We start from the raw sequence: 16,816 nt of genomic DNA on the forward strand, positions 1-16,816 counted from the left end.
GAAACATTGTGGGTACTCAATAAATGTTTGTTGTGTGCAAGAAGGAAAACACAAAGGAATCTGCCCAAGTTCTCCAAATGCACCAGTGGCCAAAAAGATTTTAAATTGTTGCGTAGGTAATTCAGTGCATTATCATTATCTTATTAATTTGTTGATTATAATTAAATCACCTTAAAGAAAAAGTACTTAGGCCTTCCTTTTGAGGATTTCCTACCAGGATCATAGCAGCGACAAATCAGATCCCGATGACTACTAACCAGAAATACAGGGTGGGGCAAAAGTAGGTTTACAGTTGTGAGTACTCAAAACAGAGTTTATTCTTGTATTATTGTTTATTAATTATTGTATTATTTTTCATATGAACAACTGTAAACCTACTTTTGCCTCACCCTGTGTGTCTCCTGCATGTGAATCTGATATTGAAGATCCAAGAATTAGGCAAGATTTTATCTTCTCCAGTTTTTGTAGGAAGAGCATGGGCTGTTTTCATAGGCACTTATAATTCATTTTGCCAACTCACCGCGAATAGTGTGTTAAGACACCTAAGTCTTAAAGTAGTGTTTATTATTTCTTTTAAGTATCATAATATATGTTTAACTTTTAAAAATAATTGGGGAGAAATTATAAAAACATGCATATTTTGCTTTTGTCATGATTAAAATATAAAGAATGAATTAATGCCTTAATACCTTATTGCATGCCATGTTCCTATTGTTCTATCAGATGAAAAGCAAATTGTTGTTTATGATGATGGTTTGATGGCTGACGGTGGTGGTGGTGATGATGATGATGGTGTTGATAATGGTGATGAATGCAGTGGTGAAAAGAGACTGAAAACCAACTGGGAATGGATTACTTCTCTCCAAAGCCAAAAATTGGACTCTGGACTTTGATAGAGTTGAACCATGGTTATTTAATTCCTTGTTTTTGCTCCATTCAGACTTCACTAAAACAAGGGGAGCTTTATCCTAGGGATTAAAAAAAAAAAGCTACTGAAATAATTATGTGAAGTTTATTACATCCTTATATAAACTAATCAAGCAAAGGCTGAATCATTCTGACCATCTTCATTCAACTATTACTTGGTGGAAATCCAATGTTGCTTCCCTGTTTGTTCGTGTCCTTTCTGATTTTCTTATCATCAGCAGGAATATTCTTTCCAGGGCAATGGTGAATTTCTCACCTTCTGTGGGATGATGTCATCCCATCTGTATGCTGCACACAGACTTATTTCATGACCCTGAGCAACACCCTATATCCAGGCTTTATTTGAGAAATGACCTCTTAGCTCTCTGCATCCTGGTTTGGGTAACTGACATTTATTTTCACTTTGATATCTGAACTACAGAGCATACCAGTGGGATTCTTGCTGGGAGAGATGCCAGGTCCATTCTGGCAGACTCCATCGGAAGGCACTGTGTTTAGACAGAAATCTCGAGAGCTGCTGAATCTTTGCAGCAATCCTATGTCAAGACATGAGAAATATTTTATTTTGAGGAAGATGGGACTGAGTAGGTGTGGGTATTGAGTAAATTCCAAAGAGAAAGTAGTATTCATTTCCCGTCCCCCCCATCCCCTAAAGACTGTCTCTAACACCCCTCCAGCATGTGCAGTCGTCCAGCATTTCAGAATTGATGGACTCCAGATGGAATTCCAGTTTGAACTTACTGGCCATGGCCAGTCTGCCCTTGACCTCACACATTTCTTTAGTCCTATGTTGACCAAGAAGAACCCATGGAATAATGAGACTATCAACCAGGTCCAGAGGCTGGGAAAACCCTTAGAACATTAACTTCAAAGGCCGTCATTTGAAAAACACAATGTAAACAGAAAAAAAAAGGGGCATAATTGTAAGCTGCTAGGAATTAAGCAAAAATTAAGTTTGTTCAGTTGTATAGCTGCCCAGTCTAGCAGTACCACTATATCTCTTTCAAATGTATGGAGATTCCACAGACTAAATTTTTCTTAGTGAAACTAAGCCACAATTCGCAGACAAATTTATAGTGAAGATATGTCATAAATATATCCAGATCTAATGAACTGAATTTTTCAAATTCCTTTATAGTAGAAACCCAATTAAATGGGAAGCTGACACCATGCATATCTGTTTGGCTTGTCAGTGTATCCCTTATAAGTTAGCACAGAGCTTGGAACATAATAATTGTGCAAAAAGAATCACGTTATTGAATTTATTTATTTATTTTTGTCGATACTCATGACCTCTATTTCAGACTGTGAAAATGAATTTATTTTTATTTATCTTACTGAGTATAGGATATTTACACTAAAAAAAATTATCTAATACTTTTTGATGGTCTTTTCTTTGAAAATTAGGTCTTACTAGAAATATAGATGTAGATGTGTAATTGATTAGACCAGCTATATCAACATCCCAGTTACCCCAGATAATTTTTGTATCCTTTTTGAGAATGAATTTCTAATTTAATATTTTATTTTCAAAAATCTTTTTTTTTTCTACCGTAAGAGTGGAATACAATTGGAACTTTGAATAATTAATATTTTTTGTTAAGCTGAGGTTCTGTGAATCTATGAACATGGGGCAGATGATCAATATAGCAGGTTCCTGAGAAGCTGGCGGGCATAAACATTCTCAGAGCCAAGTTAGGGCTTGATGGCCCCATATTCCATCTACAGTTTTAAGTGTCTGTTATTTACAAGTCACTGCATAGCATGCAAAGGATGTTAAGTACTGTAGGATATAATGAAATATGGAATAATATGAAGGACTTAGTCTCTACCTCAACAAGTTTATAATCTAATAAATAAAAAAAGAGCATTTCAAACAAAGCAGTCAATAGTCAGGATATGTGGTGGTCCCAAACCTGTGTTCAGTATATAGAAAGAGGTAAAAAGACCCCATCTAGGGTCTTTGCCTGAAAACAGGTTTGTACTGAAATTCCAGATTAACAGACCAAAGCCAGTGGTTAGCTGGTGGGAGTAAGTAGCCAAGAGCCACAGGGTAACTACTGGAGACAGAAACATGACATCGGGGTCATACTGATTTTCCTCTCAATGAGAATTTACTTCTGCTGCTTTCATTACCTTCAGTTTCCCTCCTGCACTGATGGGGCAGGTCCCTGATGGAATCACCCAGAGGGCCCCTTCATAGTCTCCACCATGGCCACAGTCATCTGCCTACTACACCACCGTGGCTGGATGGTGGAGAACCATGAGCATCGCCAGCTGGTTCACCCAGTCCTTTGAGTATATACCTACCTCCACTTTGAGATAAAGGGCTTCTGGAAGCTGGAGTTGGGCCACCCCTGTGTTGTCATTTCTAACCACCAGAGTGTCCTAGACGTGATGGACCTCATGGAGGCCCTTCCCAAGCACTGTGTACAAATGGCCAAGAGGGAGCTGGTCTTCATGGGGCCTGTGAGCTTGATAATGTACCTCAGAGGCACCTTCTTCATCAACCGCAGCACTCCAGGACCACTGTGACCATGATGGACCACATGGGCAAGAGCAGGGTCAGGAAGAACCTCAAACTGTGGGTTTACCCCAAGAGCATGTGGAACAGCAATGGGGACCTGCCACCTTTCAAGAAAGGTGTCTTCTACCTGGCTATCCAGATCCAAGTGTCCCTCTTCCCTGTGGCACACTACACCTTTTACAACCCAAGATGAAGCTCTTTACCTCAGGAACAGCCCAGGTGGAGGTGCTGGATGCCATCCCCACCAATGGCCTCACAGTGGCTGACATTCATGGACACCTGCTACCAGGCCATGAGGACCACCTTCTTCCACATGTCCAAGACACCCCAGGAGAACAGGGCCACTGCAGGGCCTGGTGTTCAGCCTCCCCTTTGGCCAAAGCCTGGGGCTGGGGCAAGACCTGGCTAGTGAATGGATAGAATGACCATCTCCCTCCACCTCCCAGATGCCAAATATTACTGTCTCCCCTGGCTTTCATTCAGGCCCCTTCCAGTCACTAGCCTTGGATCCAGGCCCCTGATATCCTTCAAAGGAAAGTCAGCTGGACCCTCCCTAATCTCTAAGGGCATCCTCATGCCTTCAAGATCCAGGAACAGGAGCAGGCTTTGGGGCTCCAGATGGGCTGAGCTGCTAGGCCTTGGAAAGAATGGCCAGAGGTAAGGCCTTCTGCCCTCTTGCCCCAGGCCTGTGGGGTGCAGAGGCAGGCCCCAGGGCCCTGGCCACAGCCTGCATTAGGCCTGTCCAACCTCGGCCTCAGAGAGTCAGAAAGCAGGGTCTGCCCCTCCTGCTGGCCTTGGGGAGCAAGTCTGCCGAATCAGTACTACACTCAGTTGATTGTTAATTTTTATTAATGAACTCTTGGAAGTGCAAAAAAAAAAAAAAAGCGGAGGAGGTGTGCTGGTGAGAAGCTTACCAGTCTGCTAACAGAGGAAGCTCCTAAAATCAAGGGAAGTTGGCATTTCACTCTATAAGTTTCTTTTTATTTGCAGAATCTCCCAGAGTCACTGTGATGCCCAAGAACCAATCTTTCACAGGAGGATCTGAGGTCTCCATCATGTGCTCTGCAACAGGTTATCCCAAACCAAAGATCGCCTGGACTGTTAATGATATGTTTATCGTGGGGTCACACAGGTACTGGGTTTGTATCATGTTCTTTGTTTTTACTGAGTGAGAAGGGTGAATGAAATTTCTCTGGGCAAAACTAATCTGACCAAATCCTTAAGGTTAAGGGAAGACTGACCAAAATTCACAGCTTTAGATTTTTCTAAATAGGCCAGGAGATGCCCATAAAATAATCAAGGATGGATGTATAGAATTTGAGGTTCTGAGTTCTTGACTTCGAAAGCTGGCATCAAGTTCTTTCCAATACTCTGTGTTCAAAATAACACCGTGACACTTGGTTTGCCTTGAATATTTGAAATGAGGGTAATGAACTTAAGGTGTGGTCCTGGGATTTAACAGGAGAGAGTGGAGGCCAAGGACAGAACAGTAGCTCTAACTGGAGTGTGTGCAGACATCCTTCATAATCCCTGCTCACTTTTGCCATACTCCATTGAAATGTTTTTTTTTTTCCTACTGGATGCTTTTGAAAGACACTGAATCCTCTCATGCTCCAAGAGCGTAATGAACATGTGGAACATAAACAGGGAAGCTTCCAGCTATTGGGCTTCCGTTACTCTGGGTTTGGCATGCGGAGCAGGGCTCAGGTGTGAGCCAGATTCTATTCCTAGACTCATCAGTGACTCACTGTGTGACATGAGGCCTTGCATCTCCCGTGCTTTCATTTTGAGGAACTGTTTAGTATAGCAGTTCTCACAGAACACGATTTCTGGGTGTAAATTCCACTTCCTCCGTCTACTAAATCCAACTTTGAGTGAGTTATAGAACCTCTTTGCCCATCTGTAAAACAGAGATAATAGTAGTATCTAACTCATTGGGTCATTTGAAGATTTAAAACATTAATACATATACAGCTCTTAGAGCAATCCCTGGTTCATAGAAGTACTGGATACATAGAATCGATTATTATCATTATTATTATTACATTTCTGCTTGTAAAATGATGATATTTAATCATTTCTGCAGTCAATATAAAAAATATAACTCTAAAGTATTTGAAGATATTTGGAAGAAAGATTTCTTGATACTATTATTAGGGTATTTTAGATTTTCTTTTCTTTTGTCTATAGGTATAGGATGACCTCAGAAGGTACCTTATTTATCAAAAATGCAGTTCCCAAAGATGCAGGGATCTATGGTTGCCTGGCAAGTAATTCAGCAGGAATGGATAAACAGACTTCTACCCTCAGATACATCGGCAAGTATAATCAATTTAAGAGGCAATTAAAATAGGATGCGTGTCATGTAAAAATACTTCGCTGAAAATTAATATTATGAATGAGTTATACACAGTCTTATAATTTATTATTCATTTCCACACATTGATGAAAGCAAATATTGTGACTAATTGAAGTTAAAAGTCAGGGAGTGATACCTTCCTTAGCAGAAATCAAGGAAGCTTCCAGCATGTGGAAGAGTTCCAGGTTGCCCACAGAGTTCTGTCCTTCTAAGGTTACCTGTTCTCTGCAATATTTCACTTGCTAGTTAATAAGTCCACTATATTTTCTAGTTCACCTCAACTTCTATTTGCTATTTTCCACTTACATTAAAAACTGTTTCTAACATTTCTGTCCTAATTAAATGTTTATAATATTTCTGTCATTTATCTTGTCTGGATATTATTTTCACTTTTCATCTTCAGCCTTCCTCTCCAAACTCAAACATTTCTTGAAGATGCACTTTATGACAATTATTCTATAATATAATATTCCATAATGAAATTGAATAAAATATATTCTAATATACAATGTAATCTAATAGTCTAATATATAAGGTTGCACATTCCAATAATATATAATATAGAATAGAATTTTTTAAAAAAATATGTCTTTATTGATTTCAGAGAGAGGAAGGGAGAGGGAGAGAGAGATAGAAACATCAACAATGAGAGAGTCATTGATCGGCTGCCTCCTGCATGCCCTCTCCTGGGGATCGAGCCCGCAACCCGGGCCTGTGCCCTGACCGGGAATCAAACCGAGATCTCCTGGATCCTAGGTCGATGCTCAACCGCTGAGCCACGCCTGGCCGGGCTAGAGTATTTTCTTTAATTTGGTCTTCCTTAAACAAACAAAGGACAATGGCATACATGTTCAGTGTTAGTTTGTAAAACTGAATAATTAAGGGCTAGCAATCTTCCCTTTCGTTCATTCTTATTTGCCATTCATAATACGGTAGTGAAACAGGCAGCGGGGAGGAAGGGGTGTAAAGATCCATAGTAAAGACCGAGAGTTATAATTGGTGTGGATAGACGAGGGAGGTAACAAAAGTATCATAAATATTGCGCCTGAAAGCTGGGAAAGAAGTGGTCTTGCTTATAGAAATGGCCAAGGCGCTCGGCAAATAAGTTGAGAAGGGAAGAGGCCTCAGATGTAGATCATTAAAAATGTTCACAGAACACCCAAAATGTAGAAAGGAGGTAGAAACAGATTCTGCATTGCAGAAATGAATTTTGGTTCATTTTCAAAGAAGCCAGACTCTTGGACCCATTTATTTAACTTACTTATCACCCGGAATATGTAAAATGTGGAGTGTAAAATTTTTAAATGTATGTTACCCAGAGCCCTTACCTTTCAAGAGCTTGCATAATGGGAGTGGGTATACTTACAGAACTATAGTAAGACAGACAGATAAGTAATACAATGGAAGTTAGGCCAGAGGGAAGATTAATTTCTATGGGGAATTTGCAAAGATTTCTCAAAAGACAGCATTTCAGCTCAGTCTAGAAGAAGGAGTGGGATTTAAAGAGTTGGGGCAAAGGGCATTTCAGGCCCAGGAAACAGTTTTAGCAAAAGCAGGATGAGACTGGAGCGTGCTTTGGACACCACTGAGGCTCATGCCTCATGATAAGAAAGGGACTGCAAGGCTCCATGACTGGTTATGATATTTGAAAGCCAAACCGGGGATTTGTGAAAACCTGAAGGTTTTCTAGTAGAAGAGAAACATGACCTCTCAACATGACCTCTGAGAGGCTGTCTCTTGGCTTTGTTTAAATTGACCTCAGTGGAAGTTAGAAAGTCCTAAAATGTCCAGTTAAGGGAAAAGTGTGTGAGTGAACTGAAGCATTAGGCAAAGGGATGAACCAGACAGAGCTAAGGAAAGGAGCTTGGAGAATGTCTACAGTTCTCACCAAGGGGAACAACAGAGTCAAAACTGAGAGACTACTCTTTATAGATGCAAATTTTAGCCTTAGCCTACAGCTATCTCTCTGCAGTTAAACATGACTATCCTTAAATCCACATAGAAAATATTCTAGCACATTCCTTTGCAGTTGTATTATCCTCAAGTCCTACTGTAGCTTGGCTACATCATCTTTCTTTTGCTATATTTTTATTACTATTATCCCTCTTTCTGCTCCTTTCGTATTGTTTCTATAAGATGTGTTCAGCTTTCCAAAATTTTTCTTTCCTTATATACTTTTTTTCCCCCCATAAAGGTTATTCCATTAATTTTCTAAATTTCTTGGACTCTGTTTTATCAGAATTATTTTTCCTGATATCCTTTTTTGGCCTTAATAAATGATCTTTTCAGCACACGCATCTATGTGCCGTGCTTCTCAGAGTTTCTTTCTGTTCATAAACACTGAAAGAGCCACAAGCACATAAATAATGGTAAACTTTTTTCTGGGTTCTTTTAGTAAACATAGACAAGGTGCGCGGGGCTTTGTGCTAGACGTTAACTCTGTATGTGTTTGTTGTCTTCAGAAGCCCCCAAGTTGATGGTCGTTCAGAGTGAGCTCTTGGTTGCCCTTGGGGACACAACAGTGATGGAATGTAAGACCTCCGGTGTTCCTCCACCTCACGTCAAATGGTTCAAAGGTACATTTCTTAAGTCTGTTCACGTCTGGACTTAGTTTTGTTTCCTCTTTTTTTTAAAAAAATGACTTGTTAAACATTTGTTTTGGTGTGGGACTTAGCAGCCCCATCAGATGTGTTTACGATCACACTAGAGGCACTCATTTGAAATTCTGAACTCGGAGCTTCAGGACTTGACATCTGGTGTGGATTACAGGACCGTGAAAATCAAGGCAGGGAAAGTTCGCCCGTGCTAATCCAGCTGAACATTCTCCGTGTTAGTTTAGGATTGTTTCCTGCAGAACATCGTCCAAGAGGACTCAGTTCACGTTGAAAATAGCTTCACAGATTTCGGTTCACTTTCCCTAAAGATAATGGCTCTCACTAGATTCTCAAGGACACTTTCTATAAAGTGCTCAAATAAAGACATGCTGAAGCTTGGAATGGAATGACATTTGCAGTTGAACTTACATTGAGTATAGAAAGTGTCTTCCTATATTTGTAACATAGAGATTGCACCCCTGTGATTCTAGAATAAAATAGCAGTCGTGTACTGCTTGTCCTTAGTGGGCCCTGGTCCAGGCTCAGATGCTGACAGAATATATCTGTGTAAAACATTCTGCTTCTGTTTCTGTCTCAGCTCTTCCAATTCATGAGAAAGAAAAATTCCCACAAACACCCTAACAGGGAGGTTGCTAGGATTATTGAGATACTGTTTTCAAAATACTTTTTAATCTTCAGATGAAAAATGCTAAATAGCATAAAGCACTATTGTTATGATTCTGTTTGTTAAATCACAGACATTTCCATGGTGACGGGTTGATGTCATAATCACAAAATTATTAATTCACCTCGGGTTCAAATGCTCGGGGAACATGAGGTGAAAAAGAAAGGCTTTGTGTAGCAAACAAACACTTTTAAATAACACGAATAAAAAACAGGCTCGGAAACTAGGGGATGATACCATTTTCGTGGGTTTCCATGTTAAATGATTTTTAGTCTTCGTGTTTTTCTGATAAGAAACCATTTCTGGTTTTGCTTCTTAGGTTGATTTCAGTTCCATAAACTAATGTTACTTATTTAAAATACCTAAATCTTCGAATTATAAAGGAAATAGAAATCGTTTCAAGTTCACATCATAATTAAATAGATCCAAAAATATGCTATAGAGGCAGTACTTTTTTATATGTCAGTCAGTGGTGTATAATAAAATAAAAAGTTTTAAAGTAACGGAGCCTGCTGATTTCTCTGCCTGTATAGAACAGAACAGTTGCAAAGAAAGTCTTTTACTCTCTCAAACTGAGGCTACTTCCCTGAATAACAGCCTTCTTGCCGGTCTTGGTCCCCACATGGCTTGGAAGCTAACGGAGGATTAGGGAGTCACACAGCTACCACATGGAAGATTCTAGAATTGACTACCTATTAGTTTCTTCTCTCAACCATAGATGTGGGAACTTAATGGGCCCAATAAATAATATCCCATTTCTCTGTCTAAGTTGTGAGCCAGCAGAGTTGGAACATGTGCATTAAATGCTGACAGACCGTATGGGAGGCCAGTGTTCATTGCCAATATGCAGAGTGGCCCTGCACCCGAGGACCGGCCAGCTTGCTGTTACGCTTACTCATAGCACAGTCTGCAGCGTCAGGAGCAAGACTAGAGGACAGGCTCTTCTGCATGCAGATGGCTCCAAAAAGAAAGGGGGGAGGCCACCCGGCCTTTTCTCTGCCACCTCTGCAGGGGGTGAGACGTCGGGAAGCTTAGGAAAATCCTTGTGATGGAAACTCCCGGGGTGAAGGAGAGCAGTTCCCATAATCATAAGAAGACGTTTTCTTCATACCCTTTTTCCAGACAATGCTAATTGAATAAAGTTGGTGGTTGGCTATTTGGTTGGTTGGTTAGTTATAAGAATACTTCACAGAAGATCTTCCTTCTTGGTACATTTGTAAGCGAGCAGTAAGTACAGTTTTGTTAACTGCAGGCATTCTGTTGTACAGCAGGCCTCAGGAACTTACTCGTCTTGTGTTCCATTCAGACCCTCAGAGAAATTCCATAAGTACAAATGGCCAGCAAAACTTTAGATTTTTCATATTTAGATATGAGCAACACAAAGTGGGTTCCAAGGAGAAATAGGGACACTGTTAAAGTGTTATATAAAGGATATTTCTGCTAAAATATTAACTAAATTTAATGTTTAGATTATTTAGGTTTAATAAACAAACAAATTTAAAGAAATTTTAAAAACTTAAATAAATTTATTTATTTAGATCAATGGTTCTTAAAGTCTAGTTAGTCAGGAATCCCTGCAGGTTCGCCACAATATTTTGAAGGGAATCCATGAGATCAAAATTATTTTCCTAGTAATACTCAGATGTTATTTGTCTTTTTCACACTCATTGTCCTCACAACTCATAGGGGAGTTTTGGGAGGCTCCGCGACATGTGACATCCAGAAGCAAATCTGAACACTCAGTTTTCTTTTCTTTTTATTTTTTATTTGTTAACCCTCATTGGTTGCCCGACTGGGCCAAGATCGAATCCACAACCCAGGTATGTGCTCCTGACTGGGAATCAAACCCGAGGCCCTTTGGTCGGAGGGCTGACACTCTAATTGCTGAGCCAAACTGGCCGGGGCTCAGCTCTTTTTTATTAAGCTAGCAGTTATTCCAGAGATTTGTAAAAATGTGAAACAATGCCACTTTTCTCACTAAATTTCTCTTGTTTAGGGAGATATTATTTTTTCATAAAATATGTTCATTATGTAAAATGTCATGAGTTTATGGTTTAAAATAAATTCATACATTTAAAAGTTTTTCAGTTTCATTTTCTAAAACACTAAGTACAAGTAAATGTAATAAAATACAAGTAAATATAAAAAACACTTTGTAAAGTACCCAATAATTTTTAAGACAAACATGGAGACATTTTTGAGAACCACTTAATTTCCATAAACTATTTTAAAAGATTTTATGCCAAGAATAATGATTTCTCTGTTAGTCTTTACATCACAGAGGCCAGAATTGAGTTTAAACTGCAGCAAAGAGACCCCTCCTCAATGGTAATATTAAATCCTAGAGTAGATTGTCAGGAAAATTTATATATATTACTATGTATAACGTTCTTCTAATCTCATATTAAAACTAAACTCATTTCATTTTCATCTTAAAGTTTTGTATTTCTCTGTGGCTCCTCAGTAATTCAATGATTAATTTTTTCAGGAGAAATCAAGAAAGGAGAGATTCTTACAATGTGATCAAAACGCAAACTTAAACCGGTGTTTTCCACTTTGTATTTTGTTTCATTACTGCTGTTCTTCAAACATTGTTATTTGGGGGGAGGGGGGTGACTAGCAAAAATGTTTTTATTTCCTCCTGTTATGTTCTCTGACATACACAGAAGAAATAAGGGAGAAGCAAATTCCAAAAATCTAAATGCATTTTAGTCCAAATATTTTAATTCCTGATGAACAGCTAGGTCACATTGCAGCCTCCCTTAGTGGGAAGAAAGTTTAGGTCACCATCATCTGCTTTTATTTATGAAAATTTCCCAGAGGCACATAGACACGCCTTTAGTTGCTTCTCCTTCTCGTGTGGTATGTAGTAGCAAGTTTAAAGGGATGATTGGGGTTTTAAATATTGTAATGTTGAAAATACTTTATTTTTGGCACTGGCGGCTGCTAATGTCATTTTTTGTGTTTTTAAATTTATGGCTCCTTTGACCTCTTCTCCTCCCAAAATTATAAAAACAAAAAGAGAATTGTCTCTTTGTTTCCCTGAGTCTAGTGATTGGTGTTTTTCATAATGTCCCAGAGAACGGCTAGCTCTGGGGTTTTCTTTGTCCATTAGAAGCTAAGGGAGTTACTTCTATGGACCTCAGGCCCAGGGCACATGGCTAGGCTACCATGTGACATTTTGGAGAATAGCTTTTCAGGCTTGACATCTGGGCATGTCCCTAAAATCCCCTGGAAGTTTTCAGGACTTCCACAGAGAGTTTGATAAGACCCTTTACAAAACCAGATTAAAGATAGAGACACGAAGCTGGCATTAAATATCCAGCGCTGGGCATTTTTGAATGATACTGGTCATTCTGGTTAATTACATTCTTAAGAAAGGAGAGAGCCTGGAGGAGGGGAGGCCTAGTGAGGGGCTAACCTAACTTATAGATTTGTCGAGGCATTGCCTACCTTCAAATAGAAAGGGCTCTCAGGGGACTTGGGGTGCTGCGGGCCAACAGCAGACACACATGACTCAGAGATAACTAAGCTTTCTTGGGCCGTCCTACCCTCACACTGGCGTCAAACTCAGTAAGTAGTTCCATTCCCCATACATTTAGTCTCTAACTGCTTCTTCCAAAAAACTCACAACTCCAACTTAAAGAACTTTGATGAATAATACAGATTGAGTAGAGGTAACCTGGGAGATTTATATGACATCTCCCCTTTGGTCATTGTCAGGCATTTCTCATCCATTCTTCTGCTAACAAGCTCCCCCCCCCCCCCCCTTAGCTCTCTGGTTCCTTTTTCCTCAGACATCCTCAGGGTCCTTTCAGGCAGTTACACACCATCTAACTAATAGCATGTAGCAAATCAAAATGTGGTCATTCATCAAGCAAACTAAGAACACCTATGGTCTCCCAAGCATTTCCTGGGTGACTGGAATTCATCCTGCCACAGAGATAGTAGAAATCTCTTTTCAACCTTCATCTCCCCATTCCCCATTCCCTTCTCACTTCACACAGCCGTGGTGACAGCCGGTATCCTTTCCAGGTTCCCCAGTGTAGCTTCAAAGGCTTCGTTCTTATTTAGGTTACCTATGCAGTAGGAAATACTTGTACATAATTCATGTAGGACCAGATTTTTGGCCATAGGTTAGCCCATAGAATTATATAGACTAATCAGCTCAGTGCCAAGAAACACTTCATTCTTTCATTGCAAAAACGTTGTTTAAGTGTCTACATTGTGCCAGACACTTGTATTTAAAAATTTTACAATCAGTTTTCCTTAGAAGCTTTGAAATCAGACCAATAGCAAACTGTAATTACTTCAGTGTTTAATGTTCTCTCCTTTGTTTTGACTTAGGGGACCTTGAGCTGAGGCCCTCAACTTTTCTCATTATTGATCCTTTCTTGGGACTGTTGAAGATTCCAGAAACTCAGGACCTCGATGCTGGTGATTATACATGTGTAGCTGTCAATGACGCTGGAAGAGCAACTGGCAAGATAACTCTGGATGTTGGCTGTAAGCATCCCCGGTCTGATAGACACATTTATTTTAAAACTGATCTGCTGTTTTTTTCTGTGTTCATAACTTTGAAACAATTGGCTGGAAGTATTTTTCAGAAAGGCAAAATTAGAGTTAGCATTTAAGGTTATTACTATAATAATGGTAGTTAGCATTTACCAAGTGCTTTCTGTGGGCTATGCACTGTGCTAAGAACTTGTATATGTGCTATCTCCTTAAATGTTCATAACAATTTTAAGGGGAAGATACTATAACTATCTGCATTATCTAAAAAGGAAATAGAGGTTTAAATAAGCTAAGCAACTTGACCAGGGTTACAGAGCTATGGAGGGGCAGAGCCTGAATGTTTGAACCCAGGTTGTCTGACTTCAGACTGTAGACTTACTTGGTATATCATCTATTGCCAAATATTTTCCAATCCAGAATCATTCATTCTGACACCAAATTTCTAAGTAATAACATCTGGAGGCCATAAATTAGACCTTGGCCGTAGATGTAATTTGGAGATGTTGATGACAGCAAAGGTAGCAGATGGTGCTTTTACTTTTTTAAAAAATTCACCAGCAATGACTCCTCTGTGTATGAAATAAAGTACTAACTACAAATAAACGTCAATCACAATGTGAAGGATACAGCACGCACATGACAGGTATGGTCGGATTACTCAAGAAGTTCGGTTCTCCCTCCTTTGTCTCTCCATATCACGTTTCTTGGGGCGGGGGGGGGGAGTTCTACACAGTATGGTAACACTTGAAATGAAACAGAGCTTGCTTTTATGAAAAAGAACCTGGCAGCTTCATTTTAAGAGATAATTCAAACTTTTGCATCACTTAAACTTATAAAACATGACATTCGTTAAGTTTTACTTCCATTTATGTATGATTTCCTTCCTTCCTTCCTTCCTTCCTTCCTTCCTTCCTTCCTTCCTTCCTTCCTTCCTTCCTTCCTTCCTTCCTTCCTTCCTTCCTTCCTTCCTTCCTTCTTTATTGATTTCAGAAGAAGGGAGAGAGACAGAGAGAGAGAAACATCAATGATGAGAGAGTCATTGATCGGCTGCCTCCTGCACCCCCCTGACTGGGGATGGAACCTGCAACCCAGGCACATGCCCTAATCGGGTATTGAACTGCAACCTCCTGGATCCTAGGTCATTGCTCAACCACTGAGCCATGCCTGGCTGGGCATATGTATGATGATTTTCATGCCAAAGCTGTTTTTATTTTTTTAAGCAAAAGTTAGGAACTGTAAAGAAAATGCATTTTTTAGGATAAAATAACATAAAACATTGTAATTCTACTCTCTAAGTCTTTAAGTAAAAATCATGACCCTCTAAGCTTAATATTTTGTTTCATATAAACTAAAATGTTTTCCTCCTGGGATCTTTTGTGGCCCCCTTTGTCCCTAGGTTGTCTGGTGGACGCTCTGCCTTCTTGGTGTTTATGCTCTTGGAGTAGAATCAACAAAGCTGGAAATGTCCACAAAGACCACTGCAGGGTCTGCCTAGGACATAGCAAGATGTGTTGCAACCATGAAGGAACTCTGTGGTCATTAAGAGAAGTGCTTTAGAAATGAGATTAGAATCCTGGGTGGAGAGTATTGAATCTATCAGCAGAGTGTGAAACACAAGTAACGCTTAGAATGTAAGGTCCAGCCCTGGCGGTGTGGCTCAGTTGGTTGTGTGTCATCATGTGCACCAAAGGTTCTATTCCCGTCAGGACACATGCCCAGGTTGCAGGCTCGATCCCCATTAGGGGCCGGGCGTGCAGGAGGCAGCCAGTCCATGGGTGTCCCACTGTCACGTTGATGTTTCTCTTTCTCTTTCCCTTCCTCTCTCTCTCAAAAAATCAATAATAATTTTTTTTGAAAAGAAAAGAAATGTAAGGTCCAAAAGAAGAAGGTCAGTAAGTACAGATTCTTGTTGTCAAGGAATCTGCATAGTGCCTTTCGGTTCTCAACCTACATGCTTCTCCCTCCTGGCGCGCAACGTCCTTGAGAGTTACCTGGCTCTAGAGGGAGAGGGAAGGAGCCTCAGTAATCGTTCCCAGCCAAAAAGGGAACGACACTCTCATTCCTCCTCCAAGATAGAAAAATAAACACCGAACACATGTTCCTTTGCTTACTTACTGCCTTCTTGATAATCTTTTTAGCTTCTGGAGTTTCCAGGTTCTCTCTTGTGACTAGCGATAAACCATATAAGGATTAAGGCTGTCTGTGCTGGAGTGACTTGCATTGGATTAGGAAACGTCCTTTCTTCCTTAAATGGAATTTTGTTTTATCTTCACTTATATTCAAGCTGATCTTTTCTAAAACAAGGCCTTTCTCAACTATTATTCCAGAAACTGCTCTGATTTTTGAAACCATTAACATAAACTCAGTTGTTTACTCACTGTAACCTTGACCATTGTTAACAATTGTCAAGTAATATTACAGTCAGTGCCTCGTGTTTCTGTCATGCCTTAATTATTCCCTCATTCACCGTCGAAGTCCTGATCCTTGTAGCTTACGAAGTTTGATAATCCACATAACACTACTGTTCCATGTCCTAGGAGATACAGGATGTAACTGCCAGGATCTGTACAAATTACAGTTGTGGGGATGGTTGTGGTTATCACTATTAGGTTTAAAAGCAAGCAAACAAAAAACCCCAAACTTTTCCCAGAATGTTACGTAGTGGTTAAGAGGATGGGCAGTGGAGAGAAACTGGTTTTCCGCATGGCATTTAATAGGACCTACCTGATGTAGGTTGTAAAGATGAAATGAGACAGCATTGCCCATATGCATTTAGCATGTCATTGGTTACTGCTGTTCTTTGAAGCTGCTTAACGGGACATGGAGCAATAGGTGAATATTAACTTCACAAACCGATTGGTCATTTTGATTCTTTGAGTCTTGGAAAATAATATAGAAATGCATATATAATAGTGGCATAGTATTGAAAATTAAGCATTGGGCTCTTAATATGAAAGTCATTGTTTGTTTCCACTAATTTTTTTTAAAGTCTTAAGACAAGTTAAGTACTGCTATTAGTAGTGCATAAAATTATTCATATGCGTTCCAGAACTATTGGGCATAAATCTAAGTAGATTATGACTTAAGAAGAAAAACATGCTTTTTATCCATATCATGTTAACTGGATTTGCAGATTGTTTTTGTGGGCTTATTACTTCACATCAACTATACTCAATCAAACATTTTTATTTTATGTTATTATAAAAAGA

At 39.6% G+C, this 16,816-nt stretch overlaps 1 protein-coding gene and 1 pseudogene across 2 annotated transcripts in view; both read left to right on the forward strand.

The window, feature by feature from the left end:
- HMCN1 (hemicentin 1) overlaps positions 1-16,816 on the forward strand; it is a 344,699-nt gene that overhangs the window by 150,902 nt on the left and 176,981 nt on the right. Inside the window, exons 12-15 of the mRNA XM_081121757.1 lie at positions 4,445-4,586; positions 5,645-5,772; positions 8,276-8,389; positions 13,440-13,598. Coding sequence (XP_080977883.1) covers positions 4,445-4,586; positions 5,645-5,772; positions 8,276-8,389; positions 13,440-13,598 — 543 coding nt within the window. The remainder of the gene's footprint in view (positions 1-4,444; positions 4,587-5,644; positions 5,773-8,275; positions 8,390-13,439; positions 13,599-16,816) is intronic.
- LOC308549304 (1-acyl-sn-glycerol-3-phosphate acyltransferase beta pseudogene) lies at positions 3,139-3,863 on the forward strand (annotated as a pseudogene). Its single transcript has one exon. The product of its transcript is annotated as a 1-acyl-sn-glycerol-3-phosphate acyltransferase beta pseudogene (transcript).

The sequence above is a fragment of the Miniopterus schreibersii genome (assembly GCF_964146895.1).
Source record: "Miniopterus schreibersii genome assembly, chromosome: 19".
NCBI classification, from domain to species: domain Eukaryota; kingdom Metazoa; phylum Chordata; class Mammalia; order Chiroptera; family Miniopteridae; genus Miniopterus; species Miniopterus schreibersii.